We start from the raw sequence: 25,072 nt of genomic DNA, 5'->3' as shown, positions 1-25,072 counted from the left end.
GGGCGTGCCTGACAATACAACTGACTTCCGGATCAGGCAGGCCTTAAAAGGTTGGTCTAAGGCCTCGCCTCAGCCGCAGGATAATCGACTTCCAATCACTCCAGATATATTGGCCAGGCTGAAATTACAATGGCTCAGCTTATGCCATTCGCCTTATGAGGCTGCATTGTTCCACGCAGTATCTGTAACAGCCTTTTTCGGGGCTTTTCGGATATCCGAGTTACTAGCATGTTCAAAAAACGACCTTTCACATAAGGCTTTGCAATATAGTGACCTATCGCTCTTTGCCCAAGGGGTCACAATACGGCTGAGGAGGTCTAAGACAGACCAGGAGGGTAAAGGTGTAGAAATATCCTTTAACCGTACCTCAGTTGCTGACATCTGCCCGGTAAACGCTTTACAGACTTACATCAATTTGCGTGGCAACGGGGATGGCTACCTTTTCTGCCACAGCAACTTATTACCGCTAACCAAGTACCAATTCTGGACTATTACCAAAATAGCTTTGCAAGCGTTAGGCCTGCAAGAGGCATCCTATGGCACACACTCGTTCAGAATCGGGGCAGCTTCCACGGCGGCTAGCTTACAGCTACCCCCACAAACAGTTCAGAGCATAGGCCGATGGAAATCGGTAGCGTACCGGTCGTATGTCAGGAAAATGCCATAACGATAGCAATATTTCAAATGCCTAACTACCCTTTCTATTTTAGATCGAGGGGGACGACGGGCGCCTGTTCGCGTTGTCATATGCGGCCACAGCATGGTCTTCTGGGCAGGCAGAAGAGCAGCTACCTCTTCATTCGGAACCCAGCTGGGCTTCAGCCAGTGCGCCAACATTCAGTGGTTGGGGAGACGCGGAATGCGGTGGGAACGCCTGCTCCCCACTTTATTTCATGACACATCTGCGGCCGCGCCACCCCAGGTTCTCATCATCCACCTTGGAGGAAATGACCTGGGGTTACTCAAGGGCAAGGCACTAATATTGCAAGCTATTGCGGATTTCAAGATCATTCGGCAGCGTTGGCCCAGAGTAATAATATTTTGGTCCTGCATACTACCCAGGTTGGCATGGCGATCGGGCGATATTAAGCCAATGGAGAGGGCTCGGCGGCGTGTCAACGGTGAAATCTTCCATGAGCTAAGCAAACATGGGGACGTCAGCATCATGCACCCCGCAATTACACTGACCCCGGAGGGAGCTATACCGACAGGACGGTGTGCACCTGTCTGATATTGGAAATGACTTATTTCTACACGATCTGCAAAGGGGCCTCCGAGGCGTTCTAGGGAGATGGGGGGGAGCGACTAAGCAAGTGGCTTGCCACCCCCTGTGGCAGGTAGGGAAGGGCATCCAGAGGGAATGTAATGGTGAGCTTCCAAGGCACTGTTACAGTGATAGGTGACTCCCGAGGGCTCCCAGTGTTGAGCCTTGTGGCCAGGCTGGGGGATAAGGACCACCTTTGAGGCCGACCTCTCTCACCCACCTTGAGCCTGAGGGCATGGGTTGGGGGTGACAAGGGAAGGTCTCCCTACCCCACGTAGGGGATGGACAGCAGGGCGGCGAAACTGAGCGCCACCCGCTGGGCCTGGAAGCTCACCCCTTCACTTAGTAAGGGCTGACGCAGGCCTGGCTGGCTGGCCGGTGGGAACCCTTTGCAGATCTTGAATAAATGTGGCCCAGTTTAATTCCAGCACTTGTGTCGTCTCTTATTTCTTGCGTCCGTCCCATAAAACCTCCCTTGTGGATTGTGGGAATGCTGTGGACGTCATATATCTTGACTTCAGCAAAGCTTTTGACAAAGTGCCCCATGATCTTGGCCCTGTGGGGAAGAAGAAAGAACAAGGGTACAGGAGCAGGCAGAAGAAACATCGGGGCCTGCTCCTGTCGGACTCTTCCCCCACCCCCACAGGGCAAACTGTCATCTTGGCCCTGTGGGGAAGAAGAAAGAACAAGGGTACAGGAGCAGGCAGAAGAAACATCGGGGCCTGCTCCTGTCAGACTCTTCTCCCACCCCCACAGGGCAAACTGTCATCTTGGCCCTGTGGGAAGAAGAAAGAACAAGGGTACAGGAGCAGGCAGAAGAAACATCGGGGCCTGCTCCTGTCAGACTCTTCTCCCACCCCCACAGGGCAAACTGTCATCTTGGCCCTGTGGGAAGAAGAAAGAACAAGGGTACAGGAGCAGGCAGAAGAAACATCGGGGCCTGCTCCTGTTGGACTCTTCCCCCACCCCCACAGGGCAAACTGTCATCTTGGCCCTGTGGGGAAGAAGAAAGAACAAGGGTACAGGAGCAGGCAGAAGAAACATCGGGGCCTGCTCCTGTCAGACTCTTCTCCCACCCCCACAGGGCAAACTGTCATCTTGGCCCTGTGGGAAGAAGAAAGAACAAGGGTACAGGAGCAGGCAGAAGAAACATCGGGGCCTGCTCCTGTCGGACTCTTCCCCCACCCCCACAGGGCAAACTGTCATCTTGGCCCTGTGGGGAAGAAGAAAGAACAAGGGTACAGGAGCAGGCAGAAGAAACATCGGGGCCTGCTCCTGTCGGACTCTTCCCCCACCCCCACAGGGCAAACTGTCATCTTGGCCCTGTGGGGAAGAAGAAAGAACAAGGGTACAGGAGCAGGCAGAAGAAACATCGGGGCCTGCTGCTGTCGGACTCTTCCCCCACCCCCACAGGGCAAACTGTCATCTTGGCCCTGTGGGAAGAAGAAAGAGCAAGGGGACTGGAGCAGGCAGAAGAAACATCGGGGCCTGCTCCTGTCGGACTCTTCCCCCACCCCCACAGGGCAAACTGTCATCTTGGCCCTGTGGGGAAGAAGAAGGACCGAGGGGACAGGAGCAGGCAGAAGAAACATCGGGGCCTGCTCCTGTCGGACTCTTCCCCCACCCCCACAGGGCAAACTGTCATCTTGGCCCTGTGGGGAAGAAGAAAGAACAAGGGTACAGGAGCAGGCAGAAGAAACATCGGGGCCTGCTCCTGTTGGACTCTTCCCCTACCCCCACAGGGCAAACTGTCATCTTGGCCCTGTGGGAAGAAGAAAGAACAAGGGTATAGGAGCAGGCAGAAGAAACATCATGGTCTGCTCCTTTTGGACTCTCTCTCCTCCCTCCCCCCCTCCCTCCTGAACTCCTGTTCCTTGTATGTCATGTCTTTATTAGACTGTAAGCCTGAGGGCAGGGACTGTCTTTTTTACTAAGTGTAAGCCGCTCTGAGAGCCTTTTTTGGCTGAGGAGCGGGGTATAAATATGATAAATAAATAAATAAATAAATATTATTATTTATTATTATTTATTTATATAGCACCATCAATGTACATGGTGCTGTACAGAGTAAAACAGAAAATCGCAAGACCCTGCCACATAGGCTTACAATCTAATAAAATCATAGTAAAGCAATAAGGAGGGGAAGAGAATGCAAACAAGCACTGGGTAGGGTAAACAGGCACAGGGTAGGGTAAAACTAACAGTATAAAGTCCAAGCAACATCAAGTTTTAAAAGCTTTAGGAAAAAAAAAAGTTTTTAGCTGAGCTTTAAAAGCTGCGAGTGAACTTGTGGATCTCAGATGTTCCGGAAGAGCGTTCCAGGCGTAAGGGGCAGCAGAGGAAAATGGACGAAGCCAAGCAAGGGAAGTAGAGACCCTTGGGCAGGCGAGAAACATGGCATCAGAGGAGCGAAGAGCACGAGTGGGGCAATAGTGTGAGATGAGAGAGGAGAGATAGGAAGGAGCTAGACCATGAAAAGCTTTGAAGGTCAACAGGAGAAGTTTATATTGGATTCTGAAGTGAATTGGAAGCCAATGAAGAGATTTCAGAAGTGGTGTAACATGGTCAGAGCGGCGAGCCAGGAAGATGATCTTAGTGGCAGAGTGGTGGACAGAAACCAATGGACTGATGTGAGAAGAAGGAAGGCCTGAGAGAAGAAGGTTGCAGTAGTCCAACCGGGAAATAACCAGTGCATGAACAAGTGTCTTGGCAGAAGAGACAGACAGAGATGGTTGAATCCTGGCAATATTATACAGGAAAAAACGACAGGATTTAGCTACTGCCTCAATATGAGGAATAAAGGAGAGCGATGAGTCAAATATGAGGCCAAGACTACGAGCTTCCTTGACCGGAGTAAGCGTAACATCATTGACAGTGAGAGAGAATGAAAGATGAGGAGAAGGTTTAGGCGGAAAAACAAGCAATTCAGTCTTTGCCATATTTAGTTTCAGACGACGATGAAGCAGCCAGGCTGAGATATCTGAGAGACATGCCGAGATACGATCGTGAACATCAGGAGAAAGATCCGGAGATGAAAGATATAGTTGTGTATCATCAGCATACAGATGATATTGGAGGCCATGAGATTGAATAAGATTACCAAGGGCAACATGTATAAAGAAAACAACAGCGAGCCTTGCGGAACCCCTACTGAAAGGGGAAAGGAGGAAGACGAGCTGCCATTAGCCGACACGCTGAAAGAGCGACCCGCTAGATAGGAGGCAAACCAGTTATAGACAGAGCCACGAAGTCCAAGGTCATGAAGGGAATCTAAGAGAAGATCATGATCAACCGTGTCAAAGGCTGCAGTTAGATCAAGGAGAATAAGAATGGAATAAAGGCCTTTAGCTAGACAAACTAGCTAAAAGTGGCCTAGATGGAACAACTATTAGATGGATTCACAGTTGGCTACAGAATCGGACTCAAAGAGTACTTATCAATGGAACCTTTTCAAACTGGGGAGAGGCAACGAGTGAGGTACCACAGGGCTCAGTCCTGGGCCCCGTGCTCTTCAACATTTTTATTAATGATTTGGATGAGGAGGTGCAGGGAACGCTTATCAAATTTGCAGATGACACCAAATTGGGTGGGATAGCTAATACCATGGAAGACAGAAACAAACTTTAAAGTGATCTTGATAGGGTGGAGTGCTGGGCTGAAAACAACAGAATGAAATTTAATAGGGATAAATGCCAAGTTCTACATTTAAGAAATAGAAACCAAATGCACAGTTACAAGTTGGGGGATACTTGGCTCAGCAATACTACAAACGAGAAGGATCTTGGAATTGTTGTAGATCGCAAGCTGAATATGAGCCAACAGTGCAATATGGCTGCAAGAAAGGCAAATGCTATTTTGGGCTGCATTAATAGAAGTATAGCTTCCAAATCACGTGAGGTACTGGTTCCTCTGTATTCGGCCCTGGTTGCAGGTGGACTTTATTGAATTATTGGGATGATGCAAAGTCTAATTGTCTTGCCTTTGCCAATTAGTGGTTTCATCATTTGTTCAGGGAAGTGTATATAAAGAGAGTTTTGGAGCTTTGTAACCAGATTAAAATATTCCCTCTCTACTGCTGTGAGCCCTGCTGTAACGTGTATGACCAAGTGTGTGAGTATGTTGGTGTAAATTTGTATTGCCATAAACTGTGTTATTTTCTATCAGTAAAATACTTTATTTTTGTACCAAACAAAACAGACTCTGTCTTGAAGTTAATTTGGTCTTTGCTGACTTTCATAGTTAAGAACCGCTGCTATTCTGCTAATTCACTGGCATAGTGAACAAAAGGGTTTATAAATAATATAACCCTCAAGAATACTACCAAATGCACACTTAAAAATGGTAAGACACGTTCAAACTTGATTAGTGTAGATCCCTTCAGAGTGTCTGTATAATGAATATATGGTTTCAAATAATATTCACTGTGTTTAACATCTGTAAACCACCCACAGAGCTTTGGCTATGGGGCAGTATATAAAGGAAATAAATAAATAAATAAATAAATAAATAACAACATGTAGAAAGACAAAGAGACAAGCACCCAGAAAAAAAACATATGTAAAGGTGATCTTTATCCCATAAAGAAACTGAAAGCAGGAGAACTTGGTGAAGGTGTGGGATAAAAGCCCACTGACAGCCACCAGCTCAAAGGCAGGGAAGAAGCTGGAACTAGGCACAGCACGGGATTCCAAACCCTACTGCCTAAATAATGCATCTCGCAAAGGCATGATCTTTTCAGCCCCAATTGCCTGCTGTTATGGAGCTTGGGTGAATATGGGAAGCCCTAAACGCAATCTGCTACACCCAAAGATGTTTTGTTTATTGAATTTTCTCATTCTTCCAACAGGTGATGTGCAGAGGACTGAGAACAAGGAAGGAGCACATGGATTTCCGTTGGAAGGAGCAGTGCAAGGACAAGCAAGAGCCACTTTTGAGAATTCAGATGAATCCAGATGGCGAGAAGGAATCCATACCGAGGAGAAACTGTATATATGCTCAGGCTGTGGAAAGACCTTCAGCCAAAACGCAGGCCTTGAGCCACAACAGATAATCAATGAACATGTGACCTCATATATTTGTGAAGAATGTGGAAAGAGAGTTAGTTTCATACCGAATCCAGATGAATTCAGAAGGCGAGAAGGAATCCATACCGAGGAGAAACTGTATATATGCTCAGTCTGTGGAAAGACCTTCAGCCAAAATGCAGGCCTTGAGCCACAACAGATAATCAATGAACATGTGACCACATATATTTGTGAAGAATGTGGAAAGAGCTTTAGTTCCATACCAAACCCAAGAATGCATCAAAGGTCCCTTACAGGAGTCGAACCCCCTGCATCTGCAGTGCGGAGCCTTTTCTGTTCCCCCGACAACATTGGCACCCAGGAAGTCGGTCTCCAGCTGACTACCCCCCTTCCTTCTGAATCTTACACTCTTTGTCAAAGAGACCCCATTCCTTCATTCAATTCCTTCACCTTCCCAGAGCATTCAAACCCTCCATTAATTCTTACAAACCCTCCATTTATACCCCCGGGTTTCACACAAACCCATGGCCAGATCATGCCATTTTCTTCCCCTACACAGGGAGAGGGGCTGCCCCATTCTCCAGGCACAGAGGTGCATGCGAGTGATCACACTACCAATGAAGAATTTCAATATTCATGCATGATCAGAGACCCTGTCTCTGAGGGGCAGGAGAGGGATATATCTGTTCCCGGCCTGAGTAGCATCTGTCTTGAACAAGAACAAGGAACAGGAGACCGAGCCATTGAGGATGTTCTTTCAAGGTTGGTAATCCAGGGAGAGGAGAAAGCCTTTAAATGCTCAGTGTGTGGAAAGGGCTTCAATTACAATTCAATACTTGAAATACATCAAAGACGTCACACAGGGGAGAAACCCTATACATGTGGAGAATGTGGGAAGAGCTTTGTGACAAAATCAGATCTTAAAGTACATCAAAGAATTCACACAGGGGAGAAACCCTATCCATGTGCAGAATGTGGGAAGAGCTTTGTGACGAATTCAACACTTAAAAAACATCAAAGAATTCACACAGGGGAGAAACCCTATCCATGTGCAGAATGTGGGAAGAGCTTTGTGACGAATTCAACACTTAAAAAACATCAAAGAATTCACACAAGGGAGAAACCCTATACATGTGGAGAATGTGGGAAGAGCTTCATGAGGAGTGATGTCCTTAAAACACATCGAAGAAATCACACAGGGGAGAAACCCTATAAATGTGCAGAATGTGGGAAGAGCTTTGGTACATGTGGTCAACTTAAAGTACATGAAAGTCTTCACACAAAGGAGAAACCATATGAATGCCCAGATTGTGGAAAGAGGTTCTTTTGGAAGTCGCATCTTAATAGACATCGAATTACTCATGACATATATGCCCCAAGTCTTGGAAGAGCTTCACTTGTAGATGAAACTTTGTAAGTTGTCAATGATTTGATTTGTGACAATAGATTTGAAGATATATCAAGCCTTTCTGTTCATGAGACATTTCACACTAGGAAGACACCATGATATAGCAGCTATGAACATGGTAAAGACTTCAGAAAAGCACACAAATATTTGACATAAAGCAACCCCACCAAAAAAGGTAAACAACAACAACATCCCACCTGCACCTGCACCCTACAGTTAGGAGAGCAATGGCTCCTTCTCTCCAAGCCTTGGAATGTTATTGAATGAAGCAGGGTCTTTTTAGCAATTGCCCCAGCTGGAGCTCCCTGTTTGGGATTTAGCTTGTTTATCGCTGCTTTTAATTGTATCGATTGAATGTTTTTAAGGTTTTTAATGGGTGGAGGTATTAAGTGTTCTCCTTTTCAGGAAACCCTGAAGAGAATCCAGATAACAAATTGTTTCCCCCCAAGGCCAGACTAGATGCTTCTCCCATCTTGTTTTGAGGTCAGGGCATTCTTATAGCAGAAAAGCTATATGCTGAAATGACAGCACTGGCTTGTATCCTAATCTAGCCCAATTATCTATCAAGGAAACTGAATTAAATCCAGAGCTTGAGAAGAACTTTCCAAAGATGTGAACCATGATAGGAGGTGTTGATGTTTTGGGGGTGTATGGGATGTTTGACAATGGATTGTTCTGTATACTAATAAAGTTGGATGTACTTTTTTCCTCAGTGATTTTTTTTTAAAAAAAATTCTTTGCCACTTTAATCATACATATTTAGGAGACATCCCTTATCCAATTTCAGCAGCCTGCCCATGCATGACTGAACACCCATTCAAAAGGTCCCTGGTGCCATCCATGGTGCCTCCAGTTAAAAGGATCAGGCAGAAGAAGCAACTTGATCTGCCTGAAATCTTGGAGAGCCACAGCCCATTGTAGAAGAACATGATGGATCAATCGGTTGTTGCCTTAGTCCAGGGCAGATGATTGAATCAGAGCATATTAGAGTTGGAAGGGGCCTATAAGGCCATCAAGTCCAACCCGGTGCTCAATGTAGCTTATATCAGCATTTATTTTAGCTAAACCGGGAATCACCAAAAAGTGCTTGCATTTAACTCTACAAACTTTATATAATTTTAAGCATTCTCCGAATCAATTGACCTCTTTTGCTCTTCCATCTCCTAGGCCTCAGTCTCTCCTAAAGCCTCCCAGTGTTCACAGCCTTCTGTATGAATTGTTGCATGTAAGTAGATGGCCAAAACTTTAAAATCGTTCCCCTAGTGTCAGCTGGGTGTGGCATGATTAAAGTGGAGCTCCTTACATCTGATTTTCAAGGCTGAACTAACTACACATTCCATGCAGACATGATGGACCTGCAAGATCTGCATGAATTAATTCAAAAATTCTTTTTGTTGTTCTCTCACTATGTTTTGGAATGTTTGACTTATGACACTTGGTTTCACTGCATACATTACATTCTACATAGTTAGAACATGGTTTGATTTTCACCCCTTCACACAATTCTGGAATCTTAGAAATTGTTTTATAGTTAGCGTGACCAAACCTTTTATGAGTTAAATGGATGCACTCTTGGTGTGGTTTGCAATTGGCTATTGTTTTTGTTGTGACTTTGCTGGCTACAACTTCATTTTCTGTACAAGTATTAATCACATACAAAGATTCTTTCATTATTCCCTGCACACACACCTTGTTTCCCTGTTTTATAGTACAATTTTCTTCAGTAAAACAAACCTCATACCCCATTTCTGTTAACTGAAACACACTTAGAAGGTTTGTTTCTAATTCTGGTACATATAAAACACTTTGTAGTTCAACTCCCAGACAATCAAAATATACATTACCCACACCACAAATCTGGATTTTTATTCCATTTGCAAGGGTAACACACTTTTGCTCTGAAGTAGAAGTTTCCAAGGTTACAAATGAAAGTTTGTCTTTTGCCATACTTATTGAAGCCCCAGAGTCCAAAAACCAAGGATTCATTGTCTCTTTGACTCTTGCTAGAAGACACTTCTTTGTTGATTCAGCTTCATTCATGTTGTTTTCTTCTCTCCACTTTGCTGTCGACTGCTTTTTCTTCTTGTTGTTGTTGCAATCCCGCCTTAAATGTTCTGTGGAACCACAATTAAAGCATTTCCTTGCCTTTAATGCAGTCACTACATCAGAAGATTTATGGCTTTGTTGAAATTCAGCCACAGGATGTTTAAAACTCTGTTGTTTTGAAGCTTGTCTTCTTTCATAGGTTTCCAGTAGTTTTCCAGCTACATACTCGAGGGTTAAATTTTTCTCCTCTTGACTTTCCATCATGGTGACAACCGCGTCATACGATGAATCAAGACTTGACAAAATCACATAGACTTGGTGTATAGTTGTAAACTCCATCCCTCGTGCCCTGAGTTGATTGAAGATTTCTCTCATGCTTTTCAAATGGTTTGACATAGACTCCCCTGGTTTCAGCTTCATTCCATACAGCTTCCGGGTTAGAATTATTTTACTGCCCGCTGTTTCTCTTTGATATACAGCTTGTAGCGCATTCCAGCACTCTTTTGATGTATTCAAAAACTGAATGAAGGAAATTTGAGAGTCTTCCACAGCTAATGCAATAACTGCCATTGCTTTTGCATCATCCTTAAACCATTTAGCATTCTGTGGATTTGCTCTATCTGGTGGATCCTCTGTGACTACATACCACAGTTCAGCCTGAATCAGATACATTTGCATTTTGTAAGACCATAATGCATAGTTAGAGTCATTCAGCTTTTCCAACAATTGATGCAAACCAGACATATTAGCTCCTGCCATTCCCTCTGCTTTAGGAATTTGTATCTCACCGTCTTCCTGCTCAGAGTCCTCCTCAGAGTCAGCCGACTGAGATTCTTCCTCACTTTGCAGCACTGGCTTTAGCTTGATGTCTTCCTTCATCAACAGTTTTCTGTTTTAGCAGACTCCTGGTTCTGATACTGCACCGTTCCCATCAAGTTCTGGTTCTTCTGCCTGGGTTAGGCTGGCGTAGACTTGCCTGGACTGGACTGGACTGGGCCCATAACCTTTGTTGGGTTATTGTGCCAGAACTTTTCTCTTTCTGGAACTCTGTTTGTGCTCAGAAACAAACACACATCACGCAGGTCTTACACAGCAGAGCTGGTTTATTTCCTTCAGGCTTCTGTGCAGTCCAATTCAGATCAGTTCAGATCAGCACACTGAGGCATACACAGAGAGCAGTGATCATAGAACAGTGATCAGTTCCATTTTACACAAGTGAGAAACTATATACACATCTTACACAATTGTTATCTACATTACATACAGCTGTGATGAGGCTAACTTAGAATCTTGGCAAGGTTCCCAGAACAGCCTCTATCTCAAGGTAATTGCCCACAGATAGACTTTCTCTGTTTAACCCTGAGATAGCCATACACACACAATTTTAATGACTAAGCAAGTATTTCTTTTCATATACTTAACAGATGGACTTTCCCCCTCAAAACTGCCACTTGGGAAGTGGACAATTTGGAGCGGAGATGCAGCCATTGGGAGGAAGGGTTTACTCTTCCCCTCATTTATTTCTTTGTTCTCTGCTTTCTAGTCATAGGCGTGTGTAACACATTTTATTAGGTTGTGCACCCAGGGAATCTATCTATCTATCTATCTATCTATCTATCTATCTATCTATCTATCTTGGAGGCAACGATTCTTTGGCATTATGGCAGGCAGCCGGAGTACCATTCCTGCTGTGTCTGGATGCCCCTCAGGATCCCTACTCAATGGCCCCTTCAGTTCGGTGCTTATTGCATGAGACTTTAGGATGTGCCTGGGCACACCTGGGACACCCCTTGTGCACAAGTATGTCTTTTAATTTTTTAAAAAATTGTGAATATTAACCAACAAAACAGAAAATACATTGTGAAAGTGGGGGAAAACCCATAGATTGTGTATATAGAATTATTATCATTTCCATCTTATAAATCGAAAAAAGGGAGACAGTTATGCAAAGGTTTCAAGAAAAGCAGACCAAAGATCCGTATATTTATCCTCTTGCAAGTTGCATCTATATAACTCTCGTTTAAAAGTTGATAATGTTATTAGGTCCTTCATCCATTGCATTATAGGAGGTGTGAATTTGTCCTTCTATTGTGATAATATAAGTCTTTTGGCTGTCATAAGGGCTCTGAAGTTCCATCTGTGCTGACCATGCGTCAACTTCCAGGAAACCGGGAGGTAATTTAGAAGGACATGCACATTCTTCCATATTATAGATTGTTTCAGTACAAAGTTCATCGTTATTATAACCTCCTCTCCAAAGGGGCAAACTACTGGGCGTTGCCAAAGCATATGACTTAAAGAAGCATTAGATGCATTACATCTCCAGCAATTATGCAAGTTAGACAAACCCTTATTGAAAAGGCATTGTGGACTCCAATAAACCCGAAGAAAAACTTTTTGCTGAATAAGACGTAACCTAAGATCCATAGACGCTTCAGAAACAGAAGGTAGAGCAATGGTCCGTTGGTTAGGAAAAATAGGATGTTCCAATTCCCTATTCCAATCTAGTCCTAAACTACGGGTATCATATTTACTTGCTGCTATTAGATGTTTGTATATGTAAGTTGTGCATCTATGTGTCAGTTCAGCTGCTGAAAGTGTTTCTAACAATGCTGGAGGCTCTGAATTTGTAAAAGCAGCTGGGCCAAACCTAGATTTCAGCAAGTGCTGCAATTGCAATTATTGCCAGTGAGCCGTAGCAGGCAGATGGTATCTAACACAAAAATCTGAAAATGACAAAAACTCATTATCTGGGTTTATTTATTGATCCAAAGTATCTGTCCATGTTCTCCACAGAAATGTTTTCTTTCCAATTTTAAAATCTGGGTTTCCCCCTTCTCGGTTGGACTACTGCAACCTTCTTCTCACTGGCCTTCCTTCTTCTCACATCAGTCTGTTGGTTTCTGTTCACCACTCTGCTGCTAAGATCATCTTTATGGCTCGCCGCTCTGACCATGTTACTCCACTTCTGAAATCTCTTCATTGGCTTCCAATTCACTTCAGAATCCAATATAAACTTCTCCTGTTGACCCACAAAGCTTTTCACTGTCTAGCTCCTTCCTATCTCTCCTCTCTCATCTCACACTATTGCCCCGCTCGTGCTCTTCGCTCCTCTGATGCCATGTTTCTCGCCTGCCCAAGGGCCTCTACTTCCCTTGCTCGGCTTCATCCATTTTCTTCTGCTGCCCCTTACGCCTGGAACGCTCTTCCAGAACATTTGAGAACTACAAGTTCAATAGCAGCTTTTAAAGCTCAGCTAAAAACTTTTCTTTTTCCTAAAGCTTTTAAAACTTGATTTTGCTCTGACTTTATACTGTTAGTTTTACCCTACCCTGTGCCTGTTTGGTGCATTCTCTTCCCCTCCTTATTGTTTTATTATGATTTTATTAGAATGTAAGCCTATGCGGCAGGGTCTTGCTATTTACTGTTTTACTCTGTACAGCACCATGTACATTGATCGTGCTATATAAATAAATAAATAAATACATAATAATAATAATAATAATAATAATAAAGTCAATGTAGCATGCGCGAATGGATCAATGTGTAATTGACGTGATATTATACGCCATGTCTCTCTAGCAGCCAAAATTGTAGGAGGAGGGTTACTTAATCTAACGAGAACTGAGTGCTGTCCATCTGGAAAGAGGTTCTAACCATAGGGCTTCCAGAACTGACCATGGTGGCATTTCTGGGGGAATAGAAAAATTCGAGGTATAAGATTCATCTTAAGTGTGTTGATTTTACCCCACAAGCTCGACTTTAACAGTGCCCATCTATCTATATCTCATGTAATCTCACTAGTCAGTTTATTTAAATAAATTCAATGTTAAGCATTTGCAAACAGAAGGTGTTACTTGGACTTCATAGAGGCTGTTTATGCTCATCTGCAAGCCTGCCCTTATTACAGCCTTTATTAAAGGCACACCCACATTGTAAGATGGGGGCTTCCCCACTAGGAAGCAGCCCAATATGGCAGTGAACCCCTCATCTCTCAGTCTCTTCCTAAACTTTCATTTCCACCTCAAGCAAAATCAAGAAGTGTGCTTTCCTGTCTCCCTTTCTTCCCCAGGTGTTCTAGATCAGGTGGCCTCCCTATCCAAGCTTTCTTCTTGCTGTGAACTACAATTCCCAGCAGCCCTTGCAAACGCAAGAGAAATGGCCAACAGCTGGCCCCTTTGATGTGAGCCAATGCAGGTAGGAGAGAGAGATGGTTTGGGAGGCAGAAGGAAAATGATAAATTCTAAAGCTGAACCCAGCAAGAGCTCAAGGAATAGCAGAGCCTGATTGCCTGCAGGAGAGCAGGCAAACTTTTTACTCCCCTGTTGCTCTTGGAAGTGAACTCACTGGCTGCTGTTGTGCCTGTGTTTTCCTCACCTGGAAGGGCTCCTGGTTTGCTTCTGGTCTTTGTTGCCTCCTTAGCTTTCAGGTGAGCTCAAGAAAAGAGAAGCAGAGACGCGGTGCTCTGTGCCTATAAGAGGGGGAGGAATTTGGCTGGGAAGTCTAGAGGATAGAGAGCAAGGCTCATTTCCCTGGCATGGTGAGAAGCAAACTTATTGGGAAGGGGGGGACCTTGCAGCAGCCTCTTCGATGGCAGAATTGTCCCCATGAACCCCAAAAGAGAAGGGAACACTTTAGCAGGCTTTTGTAGGGAAAATGGTAGTGGGGATTGTGGCAGGATCTATGCTGCTGTTTTTAAATGGTTTATAATGGTTTTGCCAATAGTGGGCCCATGACAGTTTTCAAAAAGCTTTCACAGTGTTGTATCCTGCTTGGTGTAGACCTGGCAGGGGTTTCCAGTCACCCTAGTTAAAAACCTTAGCAGAGGATAGATGAAGGAATTACTTCAGCAAAGATCAGCATGCAGAGACCAGGAGTTCCACTACCAATTTACTATTTATTTATAACGTAAATACCACCCCCTATTCAAAATTTCAGAGCGGTGTACAAGATAAAATAAAGTAAAGAACAGAATAAAACACCTTCAAAGAGATTTTTTTTAAAAAAGCAAAATGCAAAGTGTATTGTGGCTGGTCATCAAGGGAGGGTTTCCTGAAACAAGGAAACCTTTTCGGGAGGTGCCGAAAGGAACACAAAGTTGGCGCCTGCCTGACCTCCAGAGGCAGGGAGTTCCATAGGAGGGGGGCTGCCACGACACAGGCTCTGAACACCAAGCCTGGCCGCGGCTACTCCCTGCTCAAGCCAAGCACCACCGCTTGATACGCCTGAGGCAAGGGATAAAACCCACCTTCCTCCAAACTATGTGGCGAAAGGGGTTAAATGGAGAAGGATTTTAATATATAAAATAAAACACTGCGAGTTATATGTGCTGAGGTGAATTATTGTCAGAGAGGGTGCTAAATGTGTAAACTTCAGATGATAAATGCCAAACAGGCACGTGGGATTTTTGTGGTAGTTAAAAACAAAATGATTAAAATTGATTTTTAAAAGTTCACAAGCTTTGTTTCAAATAAAGCATTTAAAAACCTTTTTGAAACTTTTCATCCAATCCTTTCACTCATTCACATACGCACTTTCCTTTCTCTCACACCATCACTCTTGAGCTTTCTTTATTATCTGTATTGATTAATATACATCAACTACGTGCACACCACACTCCAAAGACACCACTCTCTACACTGAACCTCAAATTTCCCAGAACTTAAGTCCTCTAAACACAGAGAGTACTAAAGACTCTAAGAGTACCTAAAAAGTCCCTCACAATCCCCTCAGTCCTTCCCTTATATGTCACTCCTCCCCATCCCAAGACATTCTAACTCCACGCACTCAGGCCAATATTCTAAACTCACCACAGACTTACAAACTGCAGACATACATTTGGGAACTGACTTGTGGTGCGTAACGCCAAAGGGGCCACCACGCTTGAAGGCTCTTACCCTGGTGGACTCCTATTGGGGAAGCCATAGATGACTTATAATTCGCAAATATTCGTATAATTAGAAAATATAGCATTTTGAGAAGAGATCAAGTAAGACCTTGCAGCGCGAAAGAACAGACAAGCAGAGACCGGATCTTCAATACTGCTTTAAAGCGCTTTATAACCGTTTTGACAACTGTATATCGAGTGTGTCCTGGGCCCCAACTGTTGTCAAAACTGTTAGAAAGCTATCAATGTCTCCTAGTCCTGATGGCTATACGGGACCTTTCGTATGCCTATGTGCACGAGGTGTGGGGAACATGGACAGGAGGGTGATGTGGCACTTACGTCCTGCTTATAGAAACCAAGTTGACAGCTGGTTGTCCCCTGTGTGAACAGAATGCTGGACTAGATGGACCCTTGGTCTGATCCAGCAGGTCACTTCTTATGATTTTACTTTCTTATGGTAGATGAGTCAATGACTTCAGCCAATTCACTGAGATCAGCATGCAGAGTCCAGGAGCCTTAGCTTACAATTTTTCTGCTTCTGGCCATAGCTTATGTTTGGGAACATATAGCATTTTCAGAAACACGATTGGGTTTATAATGGTATTACTTTTCAAACAATCAAGAATTGTCTTCCATTTTTAAGTTTGATCTCTTTCTGTTATTACCATGTCTCCCTCATTCCTATTTCCCTTTCAAAGCCCGACATATTTATCTAGGTCATTCTGGATTATTCTGTGGCAAAACATTCTGCGATCCGCCATGGAGACCCCAAACCCTACAGGCTGCAGCTTAGAGGGACGCTCAGAAGAAAGAGGGGAAGTCCCTCAGGCTCTGGAGGTGAGTAACTTTGATGTGGGTGGAAGGGAATTTCATTCTGTAGAACAAGTCTGTGTTCCAGGTGAAAGGTTAAGAACAGCCCAATATCACTGACCAATGATATCGGTAACAAAATGATGTAATCAGAGTCTATATATTCAAATACCAGACTTTCCCCACCCTAGAAAAACATGGAAAATGGAGGGAAGGAGGTCAGATGACTGCAGGAAAGGGACAATGTCATGCTTTTGTATATTTTTGTGGTTTTAACATTTGGCATATTGTTTTTAAGTGTTCTTATCCTATGTAAACACCCCAGAGAGCTTTGGCCATAGAGCGGTATACAAATGCAATGAATCATCAATAATAATAAATAATGTGAGAGTCGCGGGGCAAAATGGTAAACAAGGCAGGATGAAAGTGCGATAAAACGCTGGTGGGATGGCGCTCTCTATCCCCATACAGTTCCTGTCTCTTGTTGCAGGTGGAGTTGGGGCCGGGGCAGAGCCTCCGTCTGCGGGAGACGAGACTGAGGACTGGCTGCAGTCTGTGAAATTGTACCAGGAAGAGGTTTTCCTAGGTAAAGAAAGAAAAGCTTGTTTATGCTTCTGGGATGTTTGAAAACTCTTTTTTGGCCAGGGCTCTCTTTCTCCGAAGAAAAGGGGGAATGGGGGAAACTAAAAATCTTGGCCTGGTGCTGAAAAGATAACGATGTCAGTGCCAGGTGGGCTGCATTGGGGAGATGGTTCCATAATTACTGGGTCAGGACAGAGAAAGCCCTCTCCCTTGTTGCTGTCCTCTGAGCTTCCCTCAGAGTAGGCACCCAGAGGTGGACCGTAGGTGTTGAGCGTAGCGTACGGGTAGGCTCATGTCGGGAGAGGCGATCCAGTAGGTATTGTGGTCGCAAGCCATTTAAGGTTAAAAACAGCACCTTGCATCGGGTTCAGAAACATACAGGCAGCCAATGCCAGCAGCCCAGAGTTGTTCTTATATATTTGAACCTTCTGGTTTTTGTTTTGTTTTCAAAACTGTCTTTGGTCTTTGAGTGAGAGGCTTTAACGTTGATGTGAAAGTGACAGAAAACCCCAAGAAGACAATCCTAGGGTGAGGTAAAGAATAAAAGGAAACCCAGCTAAAGCTGTTCTCTCCAGTGCACGTCTACTCGGAAGTAAGTGGCTCCCTCCCTGTTAGTAAATGTTGGTGCCTCGAGACTGCAGTTTTGTCCACACTTACCTGAGAGTAAGATCCATTGAAGTCACTAGGACTTACTTCTGAGTAGACATACGTAGGGTTTCACTGCTAATCGCCTCTATTGCTTTCAAACCAGATTCTTTTTTAAATGCTCCCCTTTCCATTTTTTAAGCCCCCAAAGTTGCCACTGATGTATATTTCCTCTTTCTCTCTTTTTGTTTTCACTTCTGACTTTTCTTTGTTTTAGGACACTTTGGAGACAGGATGGTGTGTCTGTGTGTATGTCAGAGGGAAATGGTTTGAGGGGATTTTTTTTAAAAAAATCCGAAAAATCAAGGTATAAATGGATTTGCTTCAAACTTGGCAAACCCTTCTTAGGAGCTATTATGGTGCAAGTTTTCATCTCTTTATCTGTAGAAATGACAGATGTAAGTATTTTTGTTAATTTCCATAGACTACAATAGGGCAATTATTCCAAATTCAACATTTCCGTAAAACTCAAGGGATGAATGGATCTGCTTCAAACTTGGCATGGCTAAAGCTCAATGTATGAACTGTCATAGTGCCAGGTTACATCATTTTATCTTTAAAAATGACAGAGATGTAAGCATTTTAATTATTTTCCATATACTGCAATGGTACGGTTATCCAAAACTGGATTGAAGCTCCGGTGAAGCTTCAACGAAGCACACAGACAGATCTGCTTCAAAAATCAGAGTAGAGCAGCATCTTGTCTCAGCTCTGCTTCCAATTTCAAAGTGGAGCAAAGTCGCTCTGCACAGTCCTATTAAATAGTCCAAGGTCAATAAGCCAAAGATATCCGTCTGAAGGAAAGGAAAATATAACCAGATATAGGGACTTGCTGAAGAATAATCAGAGTCATTCTGCGTTCAAGAATAATCTAAGCTGGGTCCAGGAGCTGGCAGGAACTTCTATGGATCAGCATAAACATCCATTGCTTGCAGCACCTGAACAGAGCTTGGGCTTGTCTTTTACGCTGAGGCTGTTTCATGAGTGAGGCAAGCTGGGTCAAGCTGCCAATATCTTCTGCTTGCCCATGAGCTGGGCCCCTCCCCAAACACTCTCTATCTCAGCTGTTCTCGGCCCCCTCCATCCCAAATAGAGGCACAACTGTGGGTCTTTTACATGATGCCATCATCCGCCCGGCCTCTGCCATGCTTGGCAAACTTTTCCAAAGTTTTTTGTTTTTTTTATTTGGGGGAAAGTGCAGTATTTCCCCCCAAATGGTGCTATATATACTGTGAAATTACACAATTGTGCTATTCACAGTCCTACTTAGAGGGGACCTACACTCGTACATGAAATGTTGTTTTTACTGTCATTGAATGTTTTGCTTTTGAACAATTTAAAACGTAGCAGTTTTTAAAACGTTTACTTACTTTTCTCTTTCCATGCGAATACATTCCTTTTGGCCACACTAAGAAAACAAATCCATTTTTTCTCTCCCCCCCCAATCTACCAATTTCCCCTCCCACTTCCTCTTCTCTTCACCAGCAAACAAACCAGGAAGCAGCCTCTCAAAACTGAAACTAAAAAATGTCTGCAAAAAAAAAGGCTCGAAAAAAACCCCGGCTCCAACTTTGGGCACGGAAATTACATAAACATTTCCGGGTGCCCCCCCCCCCCCGGAATGCGATTGTCTAATTAAGAACTACAGGAAATCCATTTAATACGATGAAATCGGCCACATCATACCAAATCGAACGACTTATTTCAGAGAAGTTCAAAATAAAAACCAGCGAACAGACAACAATAAAATGTCTCAAACTGAACGTCATGTGGTGAAACGTCATGTTACGACTTGATAGGTATAACTGAAACTTGGTGGGATGACTCCCATGACTGGAATATAGCAATTAAAGGATATAACTTGTTCAAAAAGAACAGAAGAAATAGAAAGGGAGGTGGAGTTGCACTATATGTTAAAAATACCTATCCCTGCACAGAAATACAGGCGGATCAGACTGGGAGTCCCATCGAGAGCATCTGGATTAAAATAAATGGGGCAAGGAATAAAAAGAACATGATAATCAGAGTCTTCTACTGACCAACCAATCAAGGAGAAGACCAGGACGAAACTTTTGAGAAACAAATTGCCAGTGTTTCAAGGAAGTGTGATATAGTAGTGATGGGGGACTTCAATTACCCTGATATCTGTTGGGAGACAAATACTGCCAAAAGTGGCCCTTCCAAGAAATTCCTGACATGTGTTGGTGATAACTTTCTCCTACAGAAAGTAGAAGATTGAACTGGAGAATCGGCAATCCTTGACTTGATATTGACCAATAGGGATGACTTAGTGGATAAAGTGGTAGTTCCAGGAACTATGGGGGAAAGTGATCACATCATACTTCAATTCTTGATTATGAAGGAGACAAAAGTTGAGTGTAGCCATACACGTACTCTGGATTTTAGGAAAGCTGATTTTAATAAACTCAGAACTATGATAAGTAAGGTCCCATGGCAAATGAGCCTAATGAGAAAAGGAGTGCAGGATGGGTGGGAGTATTTAAAAAAGGAAATTTTAAAGACACAGTTACTATTATTATTAGTATTTATTTATATAGCACCATCAATGTACAAAGATTTTCAACAAGGAGATAAGACAGAAGACAACAAAGGAAACCAATCTGGCTCCACAAAAAGCTTAGTGATGACCTAAAAACAAAAAAGGATACATATAGGAAGTGGAAGGAAGGCCAGGCTACAAAAGAAGAGTACAGACAGGTGGCGCAGAAGTGCCGAAATGGCGTCAGGAAGGCTAAAGCTGTGAATGAGCTGAGATTAGCGAGGGATGCTAAAAGCAATAAAAAGGCTTTCTTCAGAAAAGTGAGTAGTAAAAGACAGAGGAAAGAAATGGTGGTTCAACTGCTTAATGAGGATGGCAAATTGATAACAGATGACAATGAAAAGGCTGAAGTGCTCAATTCCTACTTTGCCTCAGTCTTCTCCCAAAAGCGGGTCTATGACCCCCCTGGAAAAAGTGAAGCAGAAGTTGAGGGGGCAGGATTGCAGTTTGAGATTGATAAACAAATGGTCAAAGAACACCTAATTTCCTTGAATGAGTTCAAATCTCCAGGGCCCGATGAACTGCATCCTAGAGTAATGAAGGAGCTAACGGAAGAACTCTCAGAACCTTTGTCTATTATCTTTGCAAAATCATGGAAGACGGGTGAGGTGCCGGACGACTGGAGTCGGGCTAACGTTGTCCCTATCTTCAAAAAGGGCAAAAAGGAGGAACCTGGGAACTACAGACCAGTCAGTCTGACAACCATCCGTGGGAAAATTCTGGAGCAGATTATAAAGAAGTCAATCTGTAAACACCTTGAAATCAATGCAGTGATTCCTAGAAGCCAACATGGATTTGTCAGGAACAAATCTTATCAGACTAATTTGATCTCATTTTTTGATAGGATAACCTCCCTTGTGGATTGTGGGAATGCTGTGGACGTCATATATCTTGACTTCAGCAAAGCTTTTGACAAAGTGCCCCATGATATTCTGATAAACAAACTAGCTAAAAGTGGGCTAGATGGAACAACTATTAGATGGATTTACAGTTGGCTACAGAATCGGACTCAAAGAGTACTTATCAATGGAACCTTTTCAAACTGGGGAGAGGCAACGAGTGGGGTACCGCAGGGCTCAGTCCTGGGCCCCGTGCTCTTCAACATTTTTATTAATGATTTGGATAAGAAGGTGCAGGGAACGCTGATCAAATTTGCAGATGACACAACATTGGGTGGGATAGCTAATACCCTGGAAGACAGAAACAAACTTCAAAGTGATCTTGATAGGGTGGAGTGCTGGGCTGAAAACAACAGAATGAAATTTAATAGGGATAAATGCCAAGTTCTACATTTAAGAAATAGAAACCAAATGCACAGTTACAAGATGGGGGATACTTGGCTCAGCAATACTACAAACGAGAAGGATCTTGGAATTGTTATAGATCGCAAGCTGAATATGAGCGAACAGTGCGATATGGCTGCAAGAAAGGCAAATGCTATTTTGGATTGCATTAGTAGAAGTATAGCTTGCAAATCACGTCAGGTACTGGTTCCTCTCTATTCGGCCCTGGTTAGGCCTCATCTGCGTCCAGTTCTGCGTATTGCGTCCAGTTCTGGGCATCACAATTCAAGAAGGACGCGAACAAGCAGGAGAGCATTCAGAGGAGGGCAACCAGGATGATAAGGGGTCTGGAAACAAAGCCCTATGAAGAGAGACTGAAAGAATTGGGAATGTTTAGCCTGGAGAAGAGAAGATTGAGGGGAGACATCATAGCACTCTTCAAATAGTTAAAAGGTTGTCACACAAAGGAGGGCCAGGATCTCTTCTTGATCCTCCCAGAGTGCAGGACATGGAATAATGGGCTCAAGTTAAAGGAAGCCAGATTCCAGCTGGATATCAGGAAAAACTTCCTGACTGTTAGAGCAGTACAACAATGGAGTTACCTATGGAGGTTGTGGGCTCTCCCACACTAGAGGCCTTCAAGAGGCAGCTGGACAACCATCCACCCTAAAGCAGGGATGCTTTAGGGTGGATTCCTGCATTGAGCAGGTGGTTGGACTCAATGGCCTTGTAGGCCCCTTCCAACTTTGCTATTCTATGATTCTATGAAATACTACCAAATGCACACTTAAAACCGGTAAGACACGTTCTAATTTGATTACTGTAGATCCCTTCAGAGTGTCTGTATAATGAATTTATGGTTTTAAATAATGTTCACTGTTTTTAACATCTGTAAACCACCCAGAGAGCTTCGGCTATGGGGTCGTATATAAAGGTAATAAATAAATAAATAAATAAATAAATAATAACATGTAGAAAGACAAAGAGACGAGCACCCAGAAAAAAGCATATGTAAAGGTGATCTTTATCCCACAAAGAAACTGAAAGCAGGAGAACTTGGTAAAGGTGTGGTATAAAAGCCCACTGACAGCCACCAGCTCACAGGCAGGGAAGAAACTGGAACTAGGCACAGCACGGGTTTCCAAACCCTACTGCCTAAATAATGCATCTCACAAAGGCGTGATCTTTTCAGCCCCAATTGCCTGCCCTTATGGAACTTGGGTGAATATGGAAAGCCCTAAATGCAATCCGCTACACCCAAAGATGTTTTGTTTATTGAATTTTCTCATTCTTCCAGCAGGTGATGTGCAGAGGACTGAGAACGAGGAAGGAGCACATGGATTACTGTTGGAAGGAGCAGTGCAAGGTCAAGGAAGAGCCACTTTTGAGAATCCAGATGAATTCAGAAGGCGAGAAGGAATCCATACCGAGGAGAAACTGTATATATGCTCAGGCTGTGGAAAGAGATTCAGCACAAATGCAGGCCTTGAGCCACAACAGATAATCAATGAACATGTGACCTCATATATTTGTGAAGAATGTGGAAAGAGCTTTAGTTCCATACCAAACCCCAGAATGCATCAAAGGTCCCTTACAGGAGTCGAACCCCCTGCATCTGCAGTGCGGAGCCTTTTCTGTTCCCCCGACAACATTGGCACCCAGGAAGTCGGTCTCCAGCTGACTACCCCTCTTCCTTCTGAATCATACTCTCTTTGTCCAACAGACCGCATTCCTTCATTCAATTCCTTCACCTTCCCAGAGTATTCAAACCCTCCATTAATTTTTACAATCCCTCCATTTATACCCCCGAGTCTTACACAAACCCATGGCCAGGTCATGCCATTTTTTCCCCCTGCACAGGGAGAGGGGCTGCCCCATTCTCCAGGCACAGAGGTGCATGCGAGAGTTCACGCTGCCAATGAAAAATTTCAATATTCATGCATGATCAGAGACCCTGTCTCTGAGGGGCAGGAGAGGGATATATCTTTTTCCGGCCTGAGTAGCAGCTGTCCTGAACAAGGACAACGAACAGGAGACCGAGCCAGTGAGGCTGTTCTTTCAAGGTTGGAAATCCAGGGAGAGGAGAAAGCCTGTAAATGCTCAATGTGTGGAATGGGCTTCAGTTACAATTCAGCACTTGAAATACATCAAAGACGTCACACAGGGGAGAAACCTTATACATGTGCAGACTGTGGGAAGAGCTTTATTACGAAATCAGATCTTAAAGCACATCAAAGAATTCACACAGGGGAGAAAACCTATACATGCGCTGAATGTGGGAAGAGCTTCATAAGGAATGATGTCCTTAAAATACATCAAAGAATTCACACAGGGGAGAAACCCTATACATGTGCAGACTGTGGGAAGAGCTTTATTACGAAATCAGATCTTAAAGTACATCAAAGAATTCACACAAGGGAGAAACCCTATACATGCGCTGAATGTGGGAAGAGCTTCATAAGGAATGATGTCCTTAAAATACATCAAAGAATTCACACAGCGGAGAAACCCTATCCATGTGGAGAATGTAGGAAGAGCTTTGTGACAAATGTAAAACTAAAAATACATCAACGAAGTCACACAGGGGAGAAACCCTATACCTGTGCAGACTGTGGGAAGAGTTTTATTACGAAATCAGATCTTAAAGTACATCAAAGAATTCACACAGGGGAGAAACCCTATCCATGTAGAGAATGTAGGAAGAGCTTTGTGACAAATGTAAAACTAAAAATACATCAACGAAGTCACACAGGGGAGAAACCCTATACATGTGCAGAATGTGGGAAGAGCTTTGTGACGAATTCAATACTTAAAGCACATCGAAGAATTCACACAAGGGAGAAACCCTATAAATGTGCAGAATGTGGGAAGAGCTTTGTTACATGTGGTCAACTTAAAGTACATGAAAGTGTTCACACAAAGGAGAAACCATATGAATGCCCAGATTGTGGAAAGAGGTTCTTTTGGAAGTCGCATCTTAATAGACATCGAATTACTCATGACATAAATGCTCCCAATCTTGGAAGTGCTTCACTTGTAGAGGAAACTTTGAAAGTTGTCAATGATTTGATTTGATTTGTGACAGTAGATTTGAAGATATATCAAGCCTTTCTGTTCATGAGACATTTCACACTAGGAAGACACCATGATATAGCAGCTTTGAACATGGTGAAGTCTTCAGAAAAGCACACAAAACTTTCACATAAAGCAACCCCACCAAAAAAGGTAAAAAACAACAACACCCCACCTGCACCTGCACCCTACAGTTAGGAGAGCAATGGCTCCTTCTCTGCGAGCCTTGGAATGTTATTGAATGAAGCAGGGCCTTTTTAGCAATTGCCCCAGCTGGAGCTCCCTGTTTGGGATTTAGCTTGTTTATCGCTGCTTTTAATTGTATCGATTGAATATTTTTAAGGTTTTTAATGGGTGGAGGTATTAAGTGTTCTCCTTTTCAGGAAACCCTGAAGAGAACCTAGATAACAAATTGTTTTCCCCCAAGGCCAGAATAAACACTGCTCCCATCTTGTTTTGAGGTCAGGGTATTCTTATAGCAGAAAAGCTAT

At 43.5% G+C, this 25,072-nt stretch overlaps 1 protein-coding gene across 1 annotated transcript; it reads left to right on the top strand.

Moving 5' to 3' along the window:
- The first annotated feature begins 859 nt into the window (after positions 1-859).
- Positions 860-24,584, top strand: LOC134395717 (zinc finger protein 91-like). The gene is made up of 7 exons (XM_063121879.1): positions 860-1,019; positions 6,111-7,050; positions 7,141-7,701; positions 8,864-8,921; positions 16,346-16,466; positions 16,930-17,025; positions 22,810-24,584. Exons 1-7 carry the CDS (start codon positions 860-862, stop codon positions 24,582-24,584), a joined length of 3,711 nt encoding a protein of 1,236 aa, XP_062977949.1.
- The last annotated feature ends 488 nt before the right edge of the window (positions 24,585-25,072 follow it).

Source organism: Elgaria multicarinata, chromosome 3 (genome assembly GCF_023053635.1).
Source record: "Elgaria multicarinata webbii isolate HBS135686 ecotype San Diego chromosome 3, rElgMul1.1.pri, whole genome shotgun sequence".
Classification (NCBI taxonomy): domain Eukaryota; kingdom Metazoa; phylum Chordata; class Lepidosauria; order Squamata; family Anguidae; genus Elgaria; species Elgaria multicarinata.
This window is presented reverse-complemented; position numbering and strand designations above follow the sequence as displayed.

Coding starts and splice junctions, on each gene's coding strand:
- LOC134395717 (XM_063121879.1), top strand. CDS start 860: ATGCGGTGGGAACGCCTGCTCCCCACTTTATTTCATGACACATCTGCG. Junction 7,051..7,140: donor ATTGAGGATGTTCTTTCAAG/GTTGGTAATCCA, acceptor AATACATCAAAG/ACGTCACACAGGGGAGAAAC. Junction 17,026..22,809: donor CCAGGAAGAGGTTTTCCTAG/GTAAAGAAAGAA, acceptor TTCTTCCAGCAG/GTGATGTGCAGAGGACTGAG.